Raw genomic sequence first — 18,436 nt, 5'->3', positions numbered from 1 at the left:
AATTTTGAAACCTATGAACTCATCAACAATTTTTACCGTTTTTTAATAAACAAGCAAGAAATTTACTCGCTCACTATTATCAGATCAAATTCACCAAACTCCTTTATATTTAATTATATATCTATGGTAATTAAATTACTAATTTTATTTCAAAGAAAAAAAAAACAATTTAAACGTGGGATAGTTTAAAGTGGAGGGAGAATTTTGTCACGTATCCACCAAAGGCATAATAGTAAGCTAATAGCCTCAAAAGATTGTGATATCAATTACAAAATGAGTTAATATAGCAACATTACCTACAACATGGGGAGTAGCTAGTGATTAGATATCACTAATCAACAAGTGGGTTTTGAGTTTTGTAAATTAATTTACAAACTAAATCATAGTTATGCATTTCCGTGTTAAAAACCAACTAAATTTCGATCGTTTGTTTTTAGGGTCGGTCACAAACATGTTCGTATTCTTTATTATTATTTTTTAAAAATAAATAATTTAAAATAAGCATGAACATACGAATTTGAACATAATTCAATTAGCTAAAATATATCATTTGAGCTGTTCAAATCTTCCTCGTATGATAACTCTAATAAGTAATAAGAAATTTATTGATAGACAGTCCACCAAAATCATTTACAAGCCTAGAGCGAGACCTACCATACTTAGACCTTTTGTTATGATGTTTGTTGAGTTGTAAAAAAATAGAGTGAAAAGGCAAATTTAGGAATTAGGACCTAAATAGGACCCCCAAGAGGCCCTTTCCTATAATGTTGGTATTTTTTTTTTTTAATAAGTGAGTTGTCCATTATAAATAGACTCATTCCTTCCTCCATTAAAAAACCCACCAATCTCTCTCCTATTTTCTCTTTCTAACAAAGCTTCCTCTTTTCTTCCATGGCCTTCATAATTTTTCTAACAACACTTCTTCTAATATTTCTTGCATCACTTGCAAGGATTTCATATGATACTTTCTCATTCTACTGCCTCACCCCTAGAAGAATTCGGAAGACGATGGAGCAACAAGGCGTTCGTGGCCCGAAGCCCCGGCTGCTGATCGGAAACATCCTCGACGTAGCGGGACTTGTGGCGAAGTCCACGGCCAACCACATGAGCTCAATTGATCACGATATCGTCGACCGCTTATTGCCTCATTACACCATTTGGACAAAGCAATATGGTACGAATAGTGCTAAGAATATGAATAAATGATTGAATATACGATGACCCGTGTGGTTTGATTGAACAGGGAAGAGGTTTATTTACTGGAACGGGACCGAGCCACGGCTGTGTCTGGCGGAGACGGAGTTGATCAAAGAACTGTTGGGGAAGAAGAGCAGTGTGTGTGGGAGATCATGGCTGCAACGACAGGGGACCAAACATTTCATAGGGAAAGGATTGTTGATGGCAAATGGGGAAGATTGGTATCATCAACGTCACATCATGGCTCCTGCGTTTATGGGAGATAAGCTTAAGGTGAGATCGTTTTTCGGAATGAACCGTTTAATTACGACTTATTTGATCGTTTTTCGAAATGAACTGTTTAATCTATATATTATCGGTGAGATCCCACCTCAGTTGGAGAGGAGAATATAATATTTGACTGTGTGAAAACCTCTCCATAGTAGATGCGTTTTTTCGGGTAAAGTAAAAAAAAGAGGTGGATTTGGGCTGTTACAGATGATATCAAAGCCAAACACTGGGTCATGTGCCAATGAGGAGGCTGAGGCCCGAAGGTGGGTGGAGACAAGGCAGTGTGCTAGCAAGGACGTTGGTCTCAAAGGGGTAGACACGAGGCGGTGTGCCAGCAAGGACGTGGCCTCAAAGGAGTAGACACGAGGCGGTGTGCCAATAAGGACGTTGGCCCTGAAGGGGGTGGACACGAGGCGGTGTGCCAACAAAGACATTGGCCTTGAAGGGGGTGGACACGAGGAGGTGTGCCAGCAAGGACGTTGGCCTCAAAGGGGTAGACACGAGACGGTGTGCCAACAAAGACATTGGCCCTGAAGGGGGTGTACACGAGGCGGTGTGCCAGCAAGGACGTTGGCCTCAAAGGGGTAGACACGAGGCGGTGTGCCAACAAGGACGTTGGCCCTAAAGGAGGTGGACACGAGGCGGTGTGCCAGCAAGGACGTTGGCCTCAAAGGGGTAGACACGAGGCGGTGTGCCAACAAGGACGTTGGCCTCCAAAGGGGTAGACACGAGGTGGTGTGCCAACAAGGACGTTAGTCCTGAAGGGGGTGGATACGAGATGATGTGCCAGCAAGGACGTTGGCTCCGAAGGGGGGTGGATTAGGGTGTCCCACATCAATTAGAGAAGAAAACAAATGCCAACGAGGACGCTGGCCCTAAAGGGAGTGGATTATGAGATTTCACATCGGATAGGGTCGAACAAACTATGCTTATTAAGAATATGGAAACCTATCACTAGCAGACACGTTTTAAAAATCTGTAAGGGATGCTCGGAAAAACTGAAAAGAAAAGTCTAGAAAGGACAATATTTAGTAACGAACAGCTTGAACGGTTACATTTTAAAATAAAATCTACGAATTGTTGGAAGAGATCTATTCGAGAATGACCGATGAATTGGGAATGTTCATATCAAAATTGTTCATTGTACCTTTTGTTGGTTAAAAAGAGAATGATGGGACCCACATGTATGAACAATATTTGTCAAGAAAAAAAAAAAAAAGGATTTTTAGTATTTTTATTATATTTGGGACAAAGAAATTAAATTTATTTTATATATTTGTAATCATATTATTGGAATTTTTATATGATTTTTGTAATGACATGTAAAGAGCTATGCGGGGTTCATGGTGGAATGCACTAACAAAATGATCCAATCAATGGAGACCGAGTTGGAATCGGGCCGGACCGAGTTCGAGATCGCCGATTACATGAAGCAACTCACCGCCGACATCATTTCCCGGACCGAGTTCGACACCGACTCCGACAAGGGTAACCAAATCTTCCACTTACTCACTCTTCTCCAGCGCCTCTGCGCCCAAGCCAGCCGCCATCTCTGCCTTCCCGGTAGCCGGTAAGTTGCCTGTTTTTTTTTAAATTTACAATTTTTCTATTTATGTATTATCTAACACTTAAAAACAAAAAAGAATTATATTAAAAAATTAAAAGCAAAATAGCTTTTACCACGCCCAAGTCAACTACTACCAATTATTATCTTATTTATGCTTTGACTTTTCGACTTTCCTTCAATGTTTTTAAAACGCGTGTATGACGGAGAACTTTACCCACTTTTGTAAAAAATGTTTTTCTCTTCTCTCCAACCGACGTAGAATCTCACAATCCATCCCTTTAGGGCACAGCCTCCTGACTAACATTCATTCTTTTGTTCAATTGACGTGAGTTCTCACAATCTACTCAATCCATCCCCCTTCAGAGTCCAACCTTCTCGCTGACATTCATTCTTCTGTCCAATTGATGTGCGTTCTCACAATCTACTCCCTTCGGAGCTAGCGTCATCGTTGGCATTCGTTCGTCTCTCCAATCAATGTGGGTTCTCACAATTCACTCCTTTTGAGGCTAGTGTCCTTACTAGTACATCACCCCGTGTCTGATTAACCTTGAGGGAAGGTCCAAAGAAGACAATAATATGTACTAGCAGTGGACTTGGACCATTACATATGTTGTCCTTGTCCTTAACAAGTGGCATTAAAACCATGTCTCTAAGTTAGCTATACTGATAGAATCTTTTGGGGGTCGAATAAATTTGTTCCATGTTTTGGTGCAGGTTTGTTCCAAGTAAATACAACAGAGAAATAAAGTCACTAAAGAAGGAAGTGGAGAGGCTGTTAATGGAGATCATTGAAAGCAGAAAAGATGGTGTGGAGATAGGAAGAAGCAGTTGCTATGGAAGTGATCTATTGGGAATGCTATTGAATGAGATGCAACAGAGGAAGAATATCAGCACCACCCTCAACTTGCAGCTCATAATGGACGAATGCAAGACCTTCTTCTTTGCTGGCCATGAAACCACCGCTCTTTTGCTCACTTGGACCATCATGTTGCTTGCTACTAACCCTAATTGGCAACACATGGTTCGTGCCCAAGTTAACCAAGTTTGCAACGCTCGTGCCCCGTCTATTCAACACCTCTCTAAGCTCACTTTGGTAACCAATCTATCTCCTCCTCGTTCCATCAAAATTTTTAAAAATATCCTTAAATTTTTATAAAAAATCATTTCAAATTTAAGTATCAAAACAATTTTAAAAAGTTCTTACCGGCAAATATATATAGATACAAATCTTCTGTCTACCTCCCTCTTTAATTTCAAGGATACTAACCGTAAAAATATTTTAAAATTTTTTTCTAAAAATTCACGGGTATTAATGACAAATTGTAAGTTTTACCGTCAGGAGTATTATTAAAACTTTTAAAAGTTAGAGACATTCCGCTTTAAATTTAGCAATGATTTAAGTAGAGTATGTGTGTAGTACGAGGAACAGGAGACATGACATTGATGCACACATGATATGTTTTGGTCAGCTAAACATGGTGATAAACGAGTCCCTAAGGCTCTACCCACCAGCCACAGTGCTGCCAAGAATGGCGTTGGAGGACATGAAGCTAGGAGACATGGACATCCCCAAGGGCCTGTCCATATGGATTCCGGTGCTGGCGATTCACCACAGCGAAGAGCTGTGGGGCAAAGATGCCAACCAGTTCAACCCCAACAGGTTCGGCGCCAAGGCGTTCGGTGGCGGGCGGTTCATTCCATTTGCAGGCGGACCAAGAAACTGCATCGGCCAAGGGTTCGCCATCATGGAAGCTAAGATCATCTTGGCTATGTTCCTCTCCAAGTTTAGGTTCACCATTTCCGACACTTATCGCCATGCTCCTGTTGTTGTTCTCACCATTCAGCCTAAGTATGGAGTTCAAGTTTGTTTGACTCCCTTCACTTCTTAGAACCCTTTATTATTATTCTTCTTCTCTACCCGTCTTCTCAATAAAAATAAACTTTACGTGTTCGATCACAGACCCATCTCCTATTTCAATCTCCATTTATCTTTGCTGAAATTGAGACGTACATTCCCCACATACTCTACACTAATCGGGATCAGGTTCAATTCTACTTAACATCGCATTAAACCTAAAAATATTTCGTAAGAAAAAAATATATAGCTCAAAACAAACTTATTATATATATATATATATATATATATATATAGGAGTGGGGCGGTGTCGGGGAATGTAATCCATGTCCTAGTCTCCATTTAGCTAACGAAAAAATATCTCCGTGGTCCCTCCCTTACTTTCCATTTAAATGAGGATTATTTACCACGCGAGTTAAATGAACATCTCTATATTCAATACCGACATTTTCATTATACTATTGAAACATCGATGAAACGTAGCATAATATTAAGAATAAATTTATTTAATTCATTTTTATATTTATAAATTTTTCATAAAACTGAGACTTATTTATTAAAATTTTAAATTATTCAAATATTAGGAAAATACATAATATAATATTAAGAAAAGCAAATAGTGGACTTCTAACTTCCCCTTTAAATTAAATAGTGATAGAAATAAAATAAAAAATAATAATAAATAAAAAATAGTTATGAAATAAATTAAGATTAATTGAATTAATATATATTATATATATGGAGAGGTGGATATATGTCTTATTCTCTAGGTTTCATGCTCCATAAACTTAGCAATGATGTGCCATCACTATTTACCTTTCCTTTTCATATTAAATTAAACCCATATTCTAACTCAATTAATTCATATTTATTTCACTATTCGAAGTATCCCGACCAAACTAGACTACCCAATTCAAACCATAAAAGTTGGTTTGTGAGCTATATTCGAGTTGCACAGGTCACCAACCCAACCAATTTGAAATTTCGAGTTAGCCCAGAAGAATAGACATGTACTCATTTTTTGAATCCAAATGTTTAAATCTCTCGAACTCCATTTGTGATGCTAAAAAAGAATACTACGAGGTAACTCGGGAAAGATGTATTTAATGATAATGATAATATAGCATGATTATTAAATTAAATATAAATCTATTTAATTATTTTTTTCCCCTAACAAGTTTGCACGAGTGGGGTTTAGCATATCCAAAGAAACATTAGCTTTAAATTTTTTTAAATATAAATTACACGATAAATTCATATAAGTGTTACAATCTTAACTTTAAATACGGGAAGTTCTTCGTTTTATATTTAATAAAATAAAATATTTATACGCGAAGATAATTATTATTTTTTTTTCGAGTTCGAGTTAAAATATTTGCTCCATTTTCCGTCCACACCAACCCACAACCTTCCTTCCCACTCATTTCTCATTTTAAAAATATGATCATTTAATTTTATATAATTTAATTTTTAATTTTTAAATTTGTAGTGGGTAGCCATCAATTTTTTTAGGGTTCGCTTATTATTATTATTATTTTTAAAAAAAATTAAAATATATAATTAATTAATTAAGATAGAAACAAATATAGAATTAATTATTATATATATAGCTAAGGTTGGAGTGGCTAACCATCATTGCATCGTCTTAATTAATTGATGCCTCGTGCAAGGTGCAAACCTTATGTTATAAATAATATATACTATTCCCTACCTTATCATACGACTTGCACATATATTATAAATTTATATTACTTTAGTTTTAATAAGGTAAGACATATATTGTTTCGATAAAATTAATTACAATTAATAAAATTTAAACGTTAAAGATAAAAATTAAGAAGCATATGCTTTAGGGTGAGAGGATATATTCAAGGACGATTTAGTGCTTCTTTCCCACTAGTGATCATAACAACTAAAAATGACTTGTCATTACTTTTTACGTATATATAAAAATTTATCATATATATTATTTTTCGTGGCCAACCCAATTGAATGAAAAGGGTTTTGTTCGATCAAGATAGATTAAATCGATCTTCTCTTATATGAAAAGGGTTTTACTTGATCGAGATCAGATCGAATCGATCTTCTCTTATATGAAAAGAATTTTACTCGATCGAGATCAGATCAAATCGTTCTTGTCAACGGAACCAAATGCAATATTGGGTCAAGGGTTTCTAAAAAGGTGGGTTGTGGTAATGCATTATTGACTTTGGAAAAATGAGGAAACCTCCCATTAATTTGGGTTGGTTGTTTAAATTCCATATCTTTCAAAACTCAACATTGTGGGTGGTTAAAAAACGTGTCTTTCATGAAAAGGAAATACAAGTCAATTTTTGATTGTTAACCATCTATGTCAGCCTTACCGTTGTAAAACGCGTCTATTAAGTAGAGGTTTATGCATTCTTATAAGAAATGTTCGGTATTTGGCTCCGACCCCTACCGATGTGGGATCTCACAATCCTCCCCTCTTTGGGGCCAGCGTCATCGCTAGCACACTGTTTGGTGCCCGGCTCTAATACCATTTTTAATAGTCCAAGCTCACCGATAGCAGATATTGTTCACTTTGGCCCATTACGTATCGTCGTCAGCCTCACAGTTTTGAAACGCATCTGTTAGGGAGAGGTTTCCACATCTCTATAAAGAATGTTTCGTTCCCCTCTCCAACCGATATGAGATCTCACAAAGCTATAACATGTAATATGAGATTCTACTAGAGTTAGGCCCTAACAAGTCACATGTGAAGTTACTCATTATGTGGATATGATACGATCTATGAGAGTCGTGCCTTAAATGATATGAGTTATATAAGATGTGGTTGCCCCTCGACAATTGAAATGATTACGAGGTCGCGATTCACCTTTATGTGTGTATTATTGAGATAAGTGTAGAAGAGCCAAATGATGTCAATTCAATATCGAGATAAGCTTATAGGAGTTATCCAATGTATCAAATTGAATCATGACGTTGTCCATCATTCACATTCACCTTAACCCTTGTAATCTTTATTCCTAGATGTCGAGTCAACAGCTACATCTCAGCACATTTAAAGAGAATTAGCTACCTCTGAGTTTGAGTGGCGTTTCACTTCCTAACCCGAACTTATCCATTGATCCTTCAATATTGTCCACCGACATGCTATAGAAGTTACCCTATTACTTGGGTGGATGCCACAACCCGAGCTTTCTTCTTAGCAAGAATTATTACAATCGAATATGGCTAAGAATGATTTGAAAGGGTATTTATGACCCTAGGATTTTCAAGAATTGGCGTAAGAATTTTTTTTATTTTTTTTATTAAAGTTGTTCGTTTTTTTTTTTTAATTTGAGTTCAATTAGTTATAGACGTATGTATTTAATTTCTTAGGCTTCTAAATGCACTTAAAAATGATCGATTAGGTTTTAAAAACGACAAGATGTGGGTATAATTCCGTAGCATCCGATTTTAACCGTACAAAACGCGAAAGAGCCAAATGTGAGTGCATACAGCAGCAAATTCAAAGAGAACTAGCTAGCTCGTGGTTTGAGTAACATTTCACCTCCTAACCAGACTCATCCACGATTCTTCAATATTGTCCACGAACATGCTATAGGTGTAATCCTATCACTTGGGTGGAATTGCCACAACACGAGCTTTCTTTTTAGCAAGAATTATTACAATCGAATAATGACTAAAAACGATTTGAAAAGACATTATGAAACTAGAATTTTCAAGGTTTATTCGAGACTTAGCTTAGGACTCCACTACTCGTTGTATTTGGTTTTGATATTGCTTCCACGCATGACTTTAAAAGTTATAATGATATTACTAAAGAACCTCGAGAAATCTATTTCGTGTAGCTAGGTTAGCACGAGTACACGACCATATACAATGGTATTAACAACAAGTACTTTTTAAACAAGTACAAGAACTAACAAAACACTGCCGACAAACATTTCGCTGATCAATGCGCGATTTTCTAAATATCAAAACTTAAATCATATGATTTGAAAAGGACCCTTATGTTGAGCCGACACAAACCCTTGATGAAGAACGAAGAACAAGAACAAAAACAAGAACAACGAGCTTCCCTCGTCCTCATGTGAATGTTTCAATAATGATATACAGTCGGCTTTCCCCTTGTTTCCAAAACATGTCAAATTGTATGTGTCAAATCTTGTGCCCCAAATTCAACAAATCACAAAACAAAGAATAATGCTTTACCAATATGTGAAAATGACTCAACTTTCCCTATCATCTTCACTCTCCCTTTTTGCCCCCACCCAACCCCTTTTTTTATGATTTCTTTTTCAATTTCATATCATCGGGATTGCTCGGTTAACTGATTTCGAGATTCACAGCTAGCTGGGTAAGAGAATGTAAGTGGAACGCTCAACGTCCATAATTCGAATCACGAATTATTATCCTAGTTACAGACCATGTTACGTACTTATCACTCCTAAGAGTGAAGACGATTAATCCCACAGACCAACACGAGTTCTTTTACCATGTTTTGTCAGGAGGTGACCCAACATAGAATTGCTCATAGCAAAACGTACTACATATGGTCTCAGTTCATTTATGTACCTCATTTTTATTCGAGCGTCACTCTCATTCATATGTAGTCTTGGTTCATTCATGTACTTCTTTTTTACTCGGGTATCACAAGGACCCATGAAACTAACCCTAACAACCTTGTAAATAATCAAAATGGACTTAAAACTTTTTAAAAACATGCATGTGCTAACATTCAAAACGTTCATACCAAGTTTTTGAAACAAAAGTTATAATGGGAAAAAAATGGAGGTGGGGGATGTTTATGTGTTCATATAAATGAAGCAAAGCATGTCACATCAATTATTTCACTAAACAAAGAACAAACCATATGGTAGGTGAGGATCCCTTGTTTCCCATTATTCATATCCACAACTACACCTAAATTTAACCTAACCCTAAACCCTAAACCCTAAACCGCTAAACGGCTAGAACTAGAAATATTACTATTTTTAAAAGCAATAGTATGTATGTATGCCTACTTCAAGCACTTAATTATTGAGGTTGGAGATATTAATTTTCTATTGTCGAGTATCAAAATATTTAGATTTTTATATTATGAATTACATTTACAAAGCTAGTAATAACTTGGCGTAGTTATGAACGTATGATATTGGTTAGACATGTTTAACATCGTAAAGTTAGCTCGATCTGATCCTTGTTCATCTAATAGTAGAATCGTGGTTAATTTGAAACCAAGCCAAGATGTGTCCTTTTCTAATCCCTACAAAGAATAAATCAAACATTATAAGTACAAACCTTTTGTTTGAATTACATGGTATGTATGTCTTTGTTCCAAATTACCAACAGTCTTTTGAGCATGTTCTAAAAAAAACATGTTTAATCAACTTGTCGCGGAACATATATGTTTGAAAATACACAAATTAGACGGGTCGGGACTAAATATCAATGTCCACAATAATTTCTAAATTCTCATTTCTAAAATTCAATTTTGTGTTTAATGAGTTATTAAACTTTTTTTGAATTTGATTAGTAACACTATAATTAGGTAAATGCATATAATTAGGTAAATCTGATGAGACTTTCATTTGGGCTTAGTAATTACTAATGGGCTTGGGTGTAGGCTTTCTTATGTTGGGCTTGGACTTGATCTACTGGGCTTGAGATAAGGGTGGGCCACTGGGCCTTCTTCTACTCAAAATTATTTGGAAATTGGAATTAATTGCTAAAAAAAGAAATAGATTGAATTATTTGAATTTTCCCGTTCTCACCCAAATTTTTTTGAACTATTTTTATTAATATGCTTCGGAAATTGAATTATTTTTATTTGAATTATTTTCGAAAAACTTTTATTTATTATAGCTTAAATTCTTATAAATTGATTTATTAAGATGACTTTTGAGACATAATTAATTGACCAAAAATTAATTTACATGTTTTTTTATATGCTTTCAATTTTGTCGGCGGCCAAATCCTAATCCATTGAACCCGACTATGTTGACTTCTATTTAGCATATTTACATGCTGAAACAATGGAATATAATATTAAAAGGGATTAATTTATAAAAAAGTTTAAAAAGGAAAATATAAATTCATTTTAAACGACCTTAAATTAATTCAGAACCTGCCCAAATTCATTTCATCCAAATAAGCCTTACCTTGAATTTTCTCTTTTTTTAAGCTAAATTTTTTTTTTAAATACTTTTAAATATTTAGAATATTTTAAAAATACCTTTAAAATTATAAAATATTCTAACAAATATATTTACGATTAGATGGAAACAACTTAATTATTAGTATAATAGTGTTTAAAAAATATCTATACTATAATTAAAAAATAATTATGTTTAATAAGCAGAAAGTGGTTTTTTTTTAATTAATTTAACCTTTTTTTAAATTAAAAACTAACAAGTCCTATGTTGGTTCTTTTAATACGAATGTTATAATATTTTAAAATATAAAAAATAAATAAATGAGAATCTAAGAACCATTTCGCCTCCTATTGCATTTTTACAGGACAGTCCTTTTCTATACAGATTGAGACCATTTTTTATATACAAAAGGGGAAAGGGTTAAAACAGTAAATTACAAGAAAGCGCAAGTAATGGTCGAGATCTCTTCTATGTCGCCGTAGATGGCAAATCCCCGCCGTCAAAATTGTACACTCATTTATTCTTGCTTATTATTTTTCTGTTCCTATTGTTGTTGCCGTCGTTGTGAGTGTGGGCTCACTATTGGGCCACTCTTTTAGGCTGCAAAATCAAGGCCCAATACAGTATTGCACGCCTCGTTGTTATTGGGCCTCAACCCAACGTCGGCCTCTATCTTCCGCTTCTTCATTGGAATCACGTGCTCGGCACGTGACACCGGCTTCATCCCCAGAGTTAGTTCTAGAGCTAATTCGCTTTGCGGAATTGGCACAGTGCCGCCGCCGTGACCTGGACGTTTTGGTACGGAAGTGGATTCTGATCGGAATAAAACTGGCAGTACTGGAGGAGGAGAGAACTTCGCCGTCGATACTGAAATCATGCTATCGGTTTCTTTGCTCTCGTTTTCAACATGTGGCGAGTCGGATTGGTGACTCAACGACGACTCGCCGCTTGACGATCGGTTTAACTCGATAGAACACAGTCGTCGAGTCGACTCATCCACGGTGGATGAGATTCCTTTACACGCTTTCGTCTTCACCGCAGACCGCTTGAACCGGCACCGAGTCTTGACTCGCCGGTTGACTCCGCCGTCGTTAGATGCAGCGGAGTTTTCATCCTTGGAAACGTGACGAATATCGTAGGCTTTCAACGGCGGTCCATCGCCAGTAGCCGCCGCCTCAGAGTTAATCGGCGTGATCGGAGCACCTTTAAGAACGGCCTCAACAGCCGCCTGACAGAGTTGCCAACTACCAGACCACAACAATCCAACCGATCCGTAAATCGGATTCACAATACGTCCACAAGCCTCATAGAGAAGAGATCTAAAAATTGCTGGAAAACGAAAGCGGAAACAAAATTCAATTAAAATGCACAAAAATCAGAAACAGAAACCGATCCGAAATAAGAGAAAATCAAGGAGAACTAACCAGGACGGAGATGATCAGGACCAGCGTTGATAAGGTTCATGAGTCCAGCACGGCCATAGAACTTGGCGAGGAAAACAGTAGCGTTGGCTTGAGAATCAGGACTCTTGATCCAGTGCAAACAAGGTCGAATACTGCAATTTTCACTGCAACCTTTGCGAAGAACTCGGCATCCATTACAACTCATCCGCATTTTGATCAAGAACAGCAATGGCAGAAGGGAATCGGAAGCATAAAATTGGGAGAGAAAAATGGGGGAAAGAGTTTGTTGAAGGATATGAGAAAGAAAGTACAGAAGGTTATTTAAGGGGGAAAGAAATGAAAGCTAATACAATCTGGGAGGGCACCGGGTTTTTCAGGGAAAATGGGAGCACGCAGTTTTAAAATAATTATAATTATAATAATATTAATAAATAAATAAATAAATAACCGGTTTCCAATTTCCATGCTCGTGGAGCTTGGATTTTGAACCCACTTTTCCATGCTCTACCAGCACCCAAATATCATTCCTTTTCTTCTCTTCACCCGCTTTTCTTCGCGTGTCTTCCACTCGCTTTATCCATTTTCATTTTTAAATTACTTTTAATAATTATTTTAAAACTTGTATGGGTACATATTAATTTTTTTACACAAATAAAATAATAATAAATATTTGAAAACTGATCCTAGTTAATAAATATAAGAAAATCCCAGAGAGATCCGAGGCGCGTGGGAGTAATTCCACTTATTATTATTATTATTATTTATTATTATTGCAGTCTCTAAATTGCCCTCGACCGACGCGGCACAAATAAGGAATCCCAGGAAGCAAGTGGCAAGGAACATAAGGAGGGCAAAATAGTAAATTAAATAAAATTTAACTCAAAGCTGACGACGGGTGGAAATAAAGGAGGGAGAGAAGACAACATGCAAAAAAAGCCAAAAAAAAGAGGAGGCGCGTGTTGGAAAACGCGCTGAGGTTGTCAGAAAATGGTCGAATTGCCACATAACGTGGAATAAATACGGGCCCACGCACCCGGTATTAAAAATGATAAATAAATATCATTAGAGGTTAGAGAAATCTCCTGGTTTTCAGGAAGATGGAAGAAGAGTGGTTTTGTTTTGTTTTTTGTTTTTTTTTTTTAAGACAAAGAGACAAAAACCAAAACCAGGAGCCGGTTTTGTCCGGTTTTGCGGGTCTGTGGGCGCTCTATAACCCGTAGCCAACGGTTTCAATTTTTTATTTTCTTTTTTCTAATCTGTATAAATCGCGTGATTTTATAATAAATAAAAACTTTCTTTTCCAAAAATATTTTCTTTTCAATTATTTAAATTATAAATCTAATCAAATAAAAATTATAAATGCATAAAATATTAGTGGAATTAATAAATAATCAACAAACGAACAAAAAAGATTAATTTAATTTATTGATAAAAATGTGCAATTTAATGGTATAAATATTAATTGTGGTGTGCTCCTTCACATGTCAAAGTAATTAATGTACGAAAATTAAAATTACTATAATTTAATATATTAAATAAATAATCAATAAAAATAAAAGGTATTGTGATTAAAGCATTAATAAATATTTAATTTCATTAAATGGAATACTCAAATCAGCAAATTTTACAATTGTAAGTTTGTTAATGTAATTTAATGTTATTTATTTATTTATTTGAATAATAAGTTGGGGTAAGAAATTTAAAAGATTAATATTTTATTAAAATAATTTTCTTTTTGTTTTGCTAAAATTAGCAAGTGGTGATGGAGAGCAGAAAGAAGGAGGACACGTGGCAGAAGAAGAAGAAGAAGGGAGAAATGTGCCGTTCATGCAACGCAGAAAGGGAAAAGGAGGGATTAGCGCGTGTGGAGGACGCACCCAGATAATCGTGGAAAAACGTCAGGTTAATGGGACTCCTGGTTTTTGGGAAGTCCGGAGTTTTGAATTCCATTTCCGGTTTGTGGTTTCTGGTTTTAGTGTGGGACTATGGGCGCCTCCCTTACCACCACGCAACTAATAGTACCAACTATTTAATTCAACTAATCTCTTATTTATAATTACTTACTCAGCTATGACTAATCATTTCTTTTCTTTTTTTCTTTTTTTCTTTTTTTATTTTATTTCCTTTACAATGGGCTTGTCGGATTCTTAATTGGGCCTGTTTGTGGCCCAAATGTTACTGGGCTTCTCATAACAATTGGAAGTCTTTAGCCCAGGCCCACGTGTGAAATGAGTTTGATAAGAGCCCAATGAGTAAAACTTTTTTTCTCTTTCTTTTTTTTTTTTTTAGTGTTTGGTTAAATAATTTAAAGTTATTTTGAAATTTTTAACACTAATTTTCTGAAATATAGTATTTTATAAATGTTTATTTTTTCTAAAAATACATAATTTTTTTTTATAAAGAAAAAATGGAACGCCTATTGAAAATATATTTATATTAAATATGGCGAGAAAAAGTGTTCAGAAAAAGTGTTCTTCACTTTGTCTCTATTTTCAAATAGACAATCGTCCTCCACAGAACACAATTCACGAGTAAAATAAAATCTCTAATCATAACTCACTTTTATTAAAAGTAACCCGAGAAAAAATATTGAAATCAAATATGGTAAATAAAGTAATTTGGAATATTGTGTTGGAGAGATAATATATTGTGAGGGTTTTGGTTAGAATTGGGTGGATATGGATCGATTCCCACAACAATCAACTCAACTTTTTTTTCCATTTCATATTTAATTTAAATTCTTAGATTCTTGATTTTGTGCTGATTTTACCAAACTTAACGATCCAAAAACCAAGATTTGAACCTACTTTACATATTTTATTTTATCCTACTTTATGCGAAGACAATCTAACCTACCACCTAATATCATATTTCTTATCTACTACAATTATTAATTAATAACAACAAATGTGGAAGTTCGAGAATTAGGAAGTAGTCTTAACCTCAAAAAGTGAAGGTCGTAGGTCACGTGACTGCACCGAGTTGGTGACTATTGTCAATAAGGATAATGTGTAGGAAATGAAATGGTCAGTATCACTTGGTAGAGCAGAGGACTCAAAATCTTCGTCTCACCGATTTGCTATGAAAATAAATAAGGATAATGTGTAGGAAATGAAATAGCCAATATCGCTCAGTTGGTAGAGCAAATGACTCAAAATATTCGTTTCATCGGTTCAAATATGCTATTGACAAAAAGGATAATGTAGGAAATGAATAGTCAGGATATCGGTCAGTTGGTATAACAGAAGACTGTCTTCGTCTCGTTGGTTCAAATCTGTTTTACTCGCTTTCATACCACCACAACTCTTTTGACATGATAGGTCTGGTCACCCTACCCCTATCCCTCATGTTTAGGAGCAGGCATCGAGAAAAAACTAACAATCCCATGATGGTACATAAGGCGAACTCCACAAACATCCAGAACCACATTCCTTTCTTATGCCGAAAATGTTATCTAATTCGCAGACATCCTAACAAATTTAGACATTTTACTCCCAAACATCCTAAATAAAATGTCGAACGAAAAAGAAGATAGAACAAACAATAATCCAAGAAGATGGGACAAATAATTACCACAATACATTTACATAGCAAATGGACCAAGAACCAAACAGCAAAAAACTCTATACATTAAAACTCATGGTGATCATCAAAAAAGAAAAAAGAAAAAAAAGGAAAAAAACAAGACTCATCCCTTCCCAAACCCAAACCTTTTTCTCTACAATACAAGGTTTGTTTGTCACTCAACCAACACTCCCACTGTCCCACACAAAGCTACCTTAAAAAAACAAAAAAAAAAAGACAACAAATTCGGATGATCACCAGCAAAAACATCTTCTTATATGTACACTACTACTACTAGAGATGATGGGTTCTCAAATTCTCTGGTTGTTAAAAGGTAAGCTTTAGGCCTGTGGTTGAAATGTTTGTTGCAGCACACTCTTTAAGCTCCATTCTCTATTTACACTTCCATTCATGGAGGTTTCTTTTTTTTTTTTTTTTTTGTTTTCAAGCAACTGCAGGGATCCTAGAATTCTGTCGGTCCCTACTAAGACAATCAAATCCTTCTACTCTAACTGCAGCCGGTTTTAGACCAAACTTCATCCTCGCACACCCTCCTCCTTTCGATGATGCCGACGACGGAGATGACAGACCTGATGGGGAGTATGCAGGCAATGCTGCCATAGGACTCACTCTCTCATCTCCAAACCGCACATCTTGGATTAATGGGTTCGAAGCCCGGCTCGGCGGAGACCCACTAAAATATGGGGGCGACGAAGCTACGTGGCTGCTCGATTGTTCCGACCCCTGTGCCATTCAACGTTCAAGTCAATCATATTGTACGATAAACAGAAAGAAAACAAGGTTGAAATCCAGACAACAAACCAAAGCTCTATAATGAATGATAATGATACCAAATCATATTCAAATATTGAACTTATAATTAGAACTTGCCTTCTTTAAGATGATATCTAGGAGATCTGCCCCAGCTTTTGAATCACAAAACTCAGTTTGGTGCCATCTTAAGGGCTGTTTAATGTGATTGTTAGCAAGAATTGCAAGTCGCCTGGGCTTTGGGCAGACAATTGGGTCCTTCAGATCAGAGATTGAGGCAAAGCCCTTAGTCTCCTCACGTGAAATAAACGTATTCTGCTTAACAATATAATGATTCATCTTTGAAACTGGCAGATCCACAGAAGAACGCCTGCAAATATCCCGATTCAAACGGTGTTGAGACAATCGATACACAGCAACTCTAACACAGTCAGATCTAATGGAAAACTAGCCAAATATTCATTCAATCAAAGCTCAAAATCTCATAATTAGTCAGATCTGATCGAGAACTAGTAAAAAAATCCTTTCTATCAATGCTAAAACTATAGCCAAGCAACAGATCCAAATCTCTTTAAGTTTAGAATCAACAGATCTGAGCTAAGAATCCAATTTCCATGAACAAAAACACAAAATCATAACCTTTCAGCTAATTTTTTGGACAAAAAACTTCAAAAATTTTCCCAACCAGCAACAGATCTGAGATCCAGACCAAGAAAACAAGAATAGATCTCTTTTTATATGAAAAAAAAAAAAAAACTACCAAAGAACAGATCCTAAAAACCGCGAACAACCTTTTTCAGAATCAACCTTTCCCTAACGAGGACAAACCCTACGCGAGACCACAACATGGATATATAGAATTAGGATTAGGGAAAACCAGGTAAGAGTCGTCTAGATCCGGGAAAAACGAAACAAAAATAGACAAACCACACAACAGCCAAAGAAATCGGAACGAAAAATCTTCGGGAAACCACACAAGAATTGAAAAAGAAATGGATAAAAATAGACAAAGAACAGATCAGTTCCATAGAAAAGGCGTAATAGAGATAGAAATTGAGACCTGAAGGAACCCAACCCAACAAAGAGATAAGAAAAGCTGGAGCTTTGAGCCACCGCCACGGGAGGGGAGAAAGTCGTTAGAACGGAGGTGGGTTTTATTTATAGTGGAGGAGGGTAAACGCTAAACGGGCGACGACCTCTGGAAACGACGCCGTTCAGGGAGATTTTATTTTTGGAAAATTAAAAAGGAGAAATTGGAATTTTTTTTCCCTTTTTCTTTTTCCGACAAAAGGAAAATGATGGTGTGTTGCTTTTTAGCTGGCGTTGAGCAGTTGGAGAGTGTGGTAATTACCGCTAATTCAAAAAAAATTATCTTCTATTTTTACTTTTTTACTTTTTTTTTTTTTTTTAATTTAGTGAATTATTTCAACTTACCAGTGTAAATTACAATTTTAATCTTTTATTTTTACTTTTATTTTTATTTTTTTTATTTTAGTGAATTATTTGAACTTATCTACTAACTATCTAAATTATAATTTTAGACATTTGGATTGCTTCAACATTTCTAGTAGGCCATCTCTAATTTAAATTATCCATTAATATATATTTACTTTCATTAAAACGGTTATCCATTTGAGTAATTTAAATAATGGTAAATTTTGAAGAA

The 18,436-nt window shown here is 35.7% G+C and overlaps 3 protein-coding genes across 3 annotated transcripts; 1 reads left to right on the top strand and 2 right to left on the bottom strand.

Moving 5' to 3' along the window:
- Nucleotides 1-854: 854 nt before the first annotated feature.
- Nucleotides 855-4,989, top strand: LOC111441866 (cytokinin hydroxylase). The gene is made up of 5 exons (XM_023079035.1): nucleotides 855-1,174; nucleotides 1,244-1,470; nucleotides 2,796-3,037; nucleotides 3,749-4,127; nucleotides 4,504-4,989. The coding sequence occupies exons 1-5, from the start codon at nucleotides 892-894 to the stop codon at nucleotides 4,921-4,923; spliced, it is 1,551 nt and encodes a 516-aa protein (XP_022934803.1). The 5' UTR covers nucleotides 855-891; the 3' UTR covers nucleotides 4,924-4,989.
- A 6,358-nt stretch (nucleotides 4,990-11,347) lies between these two features.
- On the bottom strand, nucleotides 11,348-12,820 carry LOC111442325 (LOB domain-containing protein 41). The gene is made up of 2 exons (XM_023079688.1): nucleotides 12,457-12,820; nucleotides 11,348-12,361 (listed from the first exon to the last, which is right to left on the bottom strand). Exons 1-2 carry the CDS (start codon nucleotides 12,644-12,646, stop codon nucleotides 11,628-11,630), a joined length of 924 nt encoding a protein of 307 aa, XP_022935456.1. The 5' UTR covers nucleotides 12,647-12,820; the 3' UTR covers nucleotides 11,348-11,627.
- A 3,150-nt stretch (nucleotides 12,821-15,970) lies between these two features.
- Nucleotides 15,971-17,947, bottom strand: LOC111442160. The gene is made up of 3 exons (XM_023079443.1): nucleotides 17,831-17,947; nucleotides 16,891-17,140; nucleotides 15,971-16,743 (listed from the first exon to the last, which is right to left on the bottom strand). The coding sequence occupies exons 2-3, from the start codon at nucleotides 17,107-17,109 to the stop codon at nucleotides 16,444-16,446; spliced, it is 519 nt and encodes a 172-aa protein (XP_022935211.1). The 5' UTR covers nucleotides 17,110-17,140; nucleotides 17,831-17,947; the 3' UTR covers nucleotides 15,971-16,443.
- Between the last annotated feature and the right edge of the window lie 489 nt (nucleotides 17,948-18,436).

Source organism: Cucurbita moschata, unplaced genomic scaffold (genome assembly GCF_002738365.1).
Source record: "Cucurbita moschata cultivar Rifu unplaced genomic scaffold, Cmos_1.0 Cmo_Scf00004, whole genome shotgun sequence".
NCBI classification, from domain to species: Eukaryota; Viridiplantae; Streptophyta; class Magnoliopsida; order Cucurbitales; family Cucurbitaceae; genus Cucurbita; species Cucurbita moschata.
Note: the sequence above shows the minus strand (reverse complement) of the source record. Positions and strands in the feature narration are given on the sequence as shown.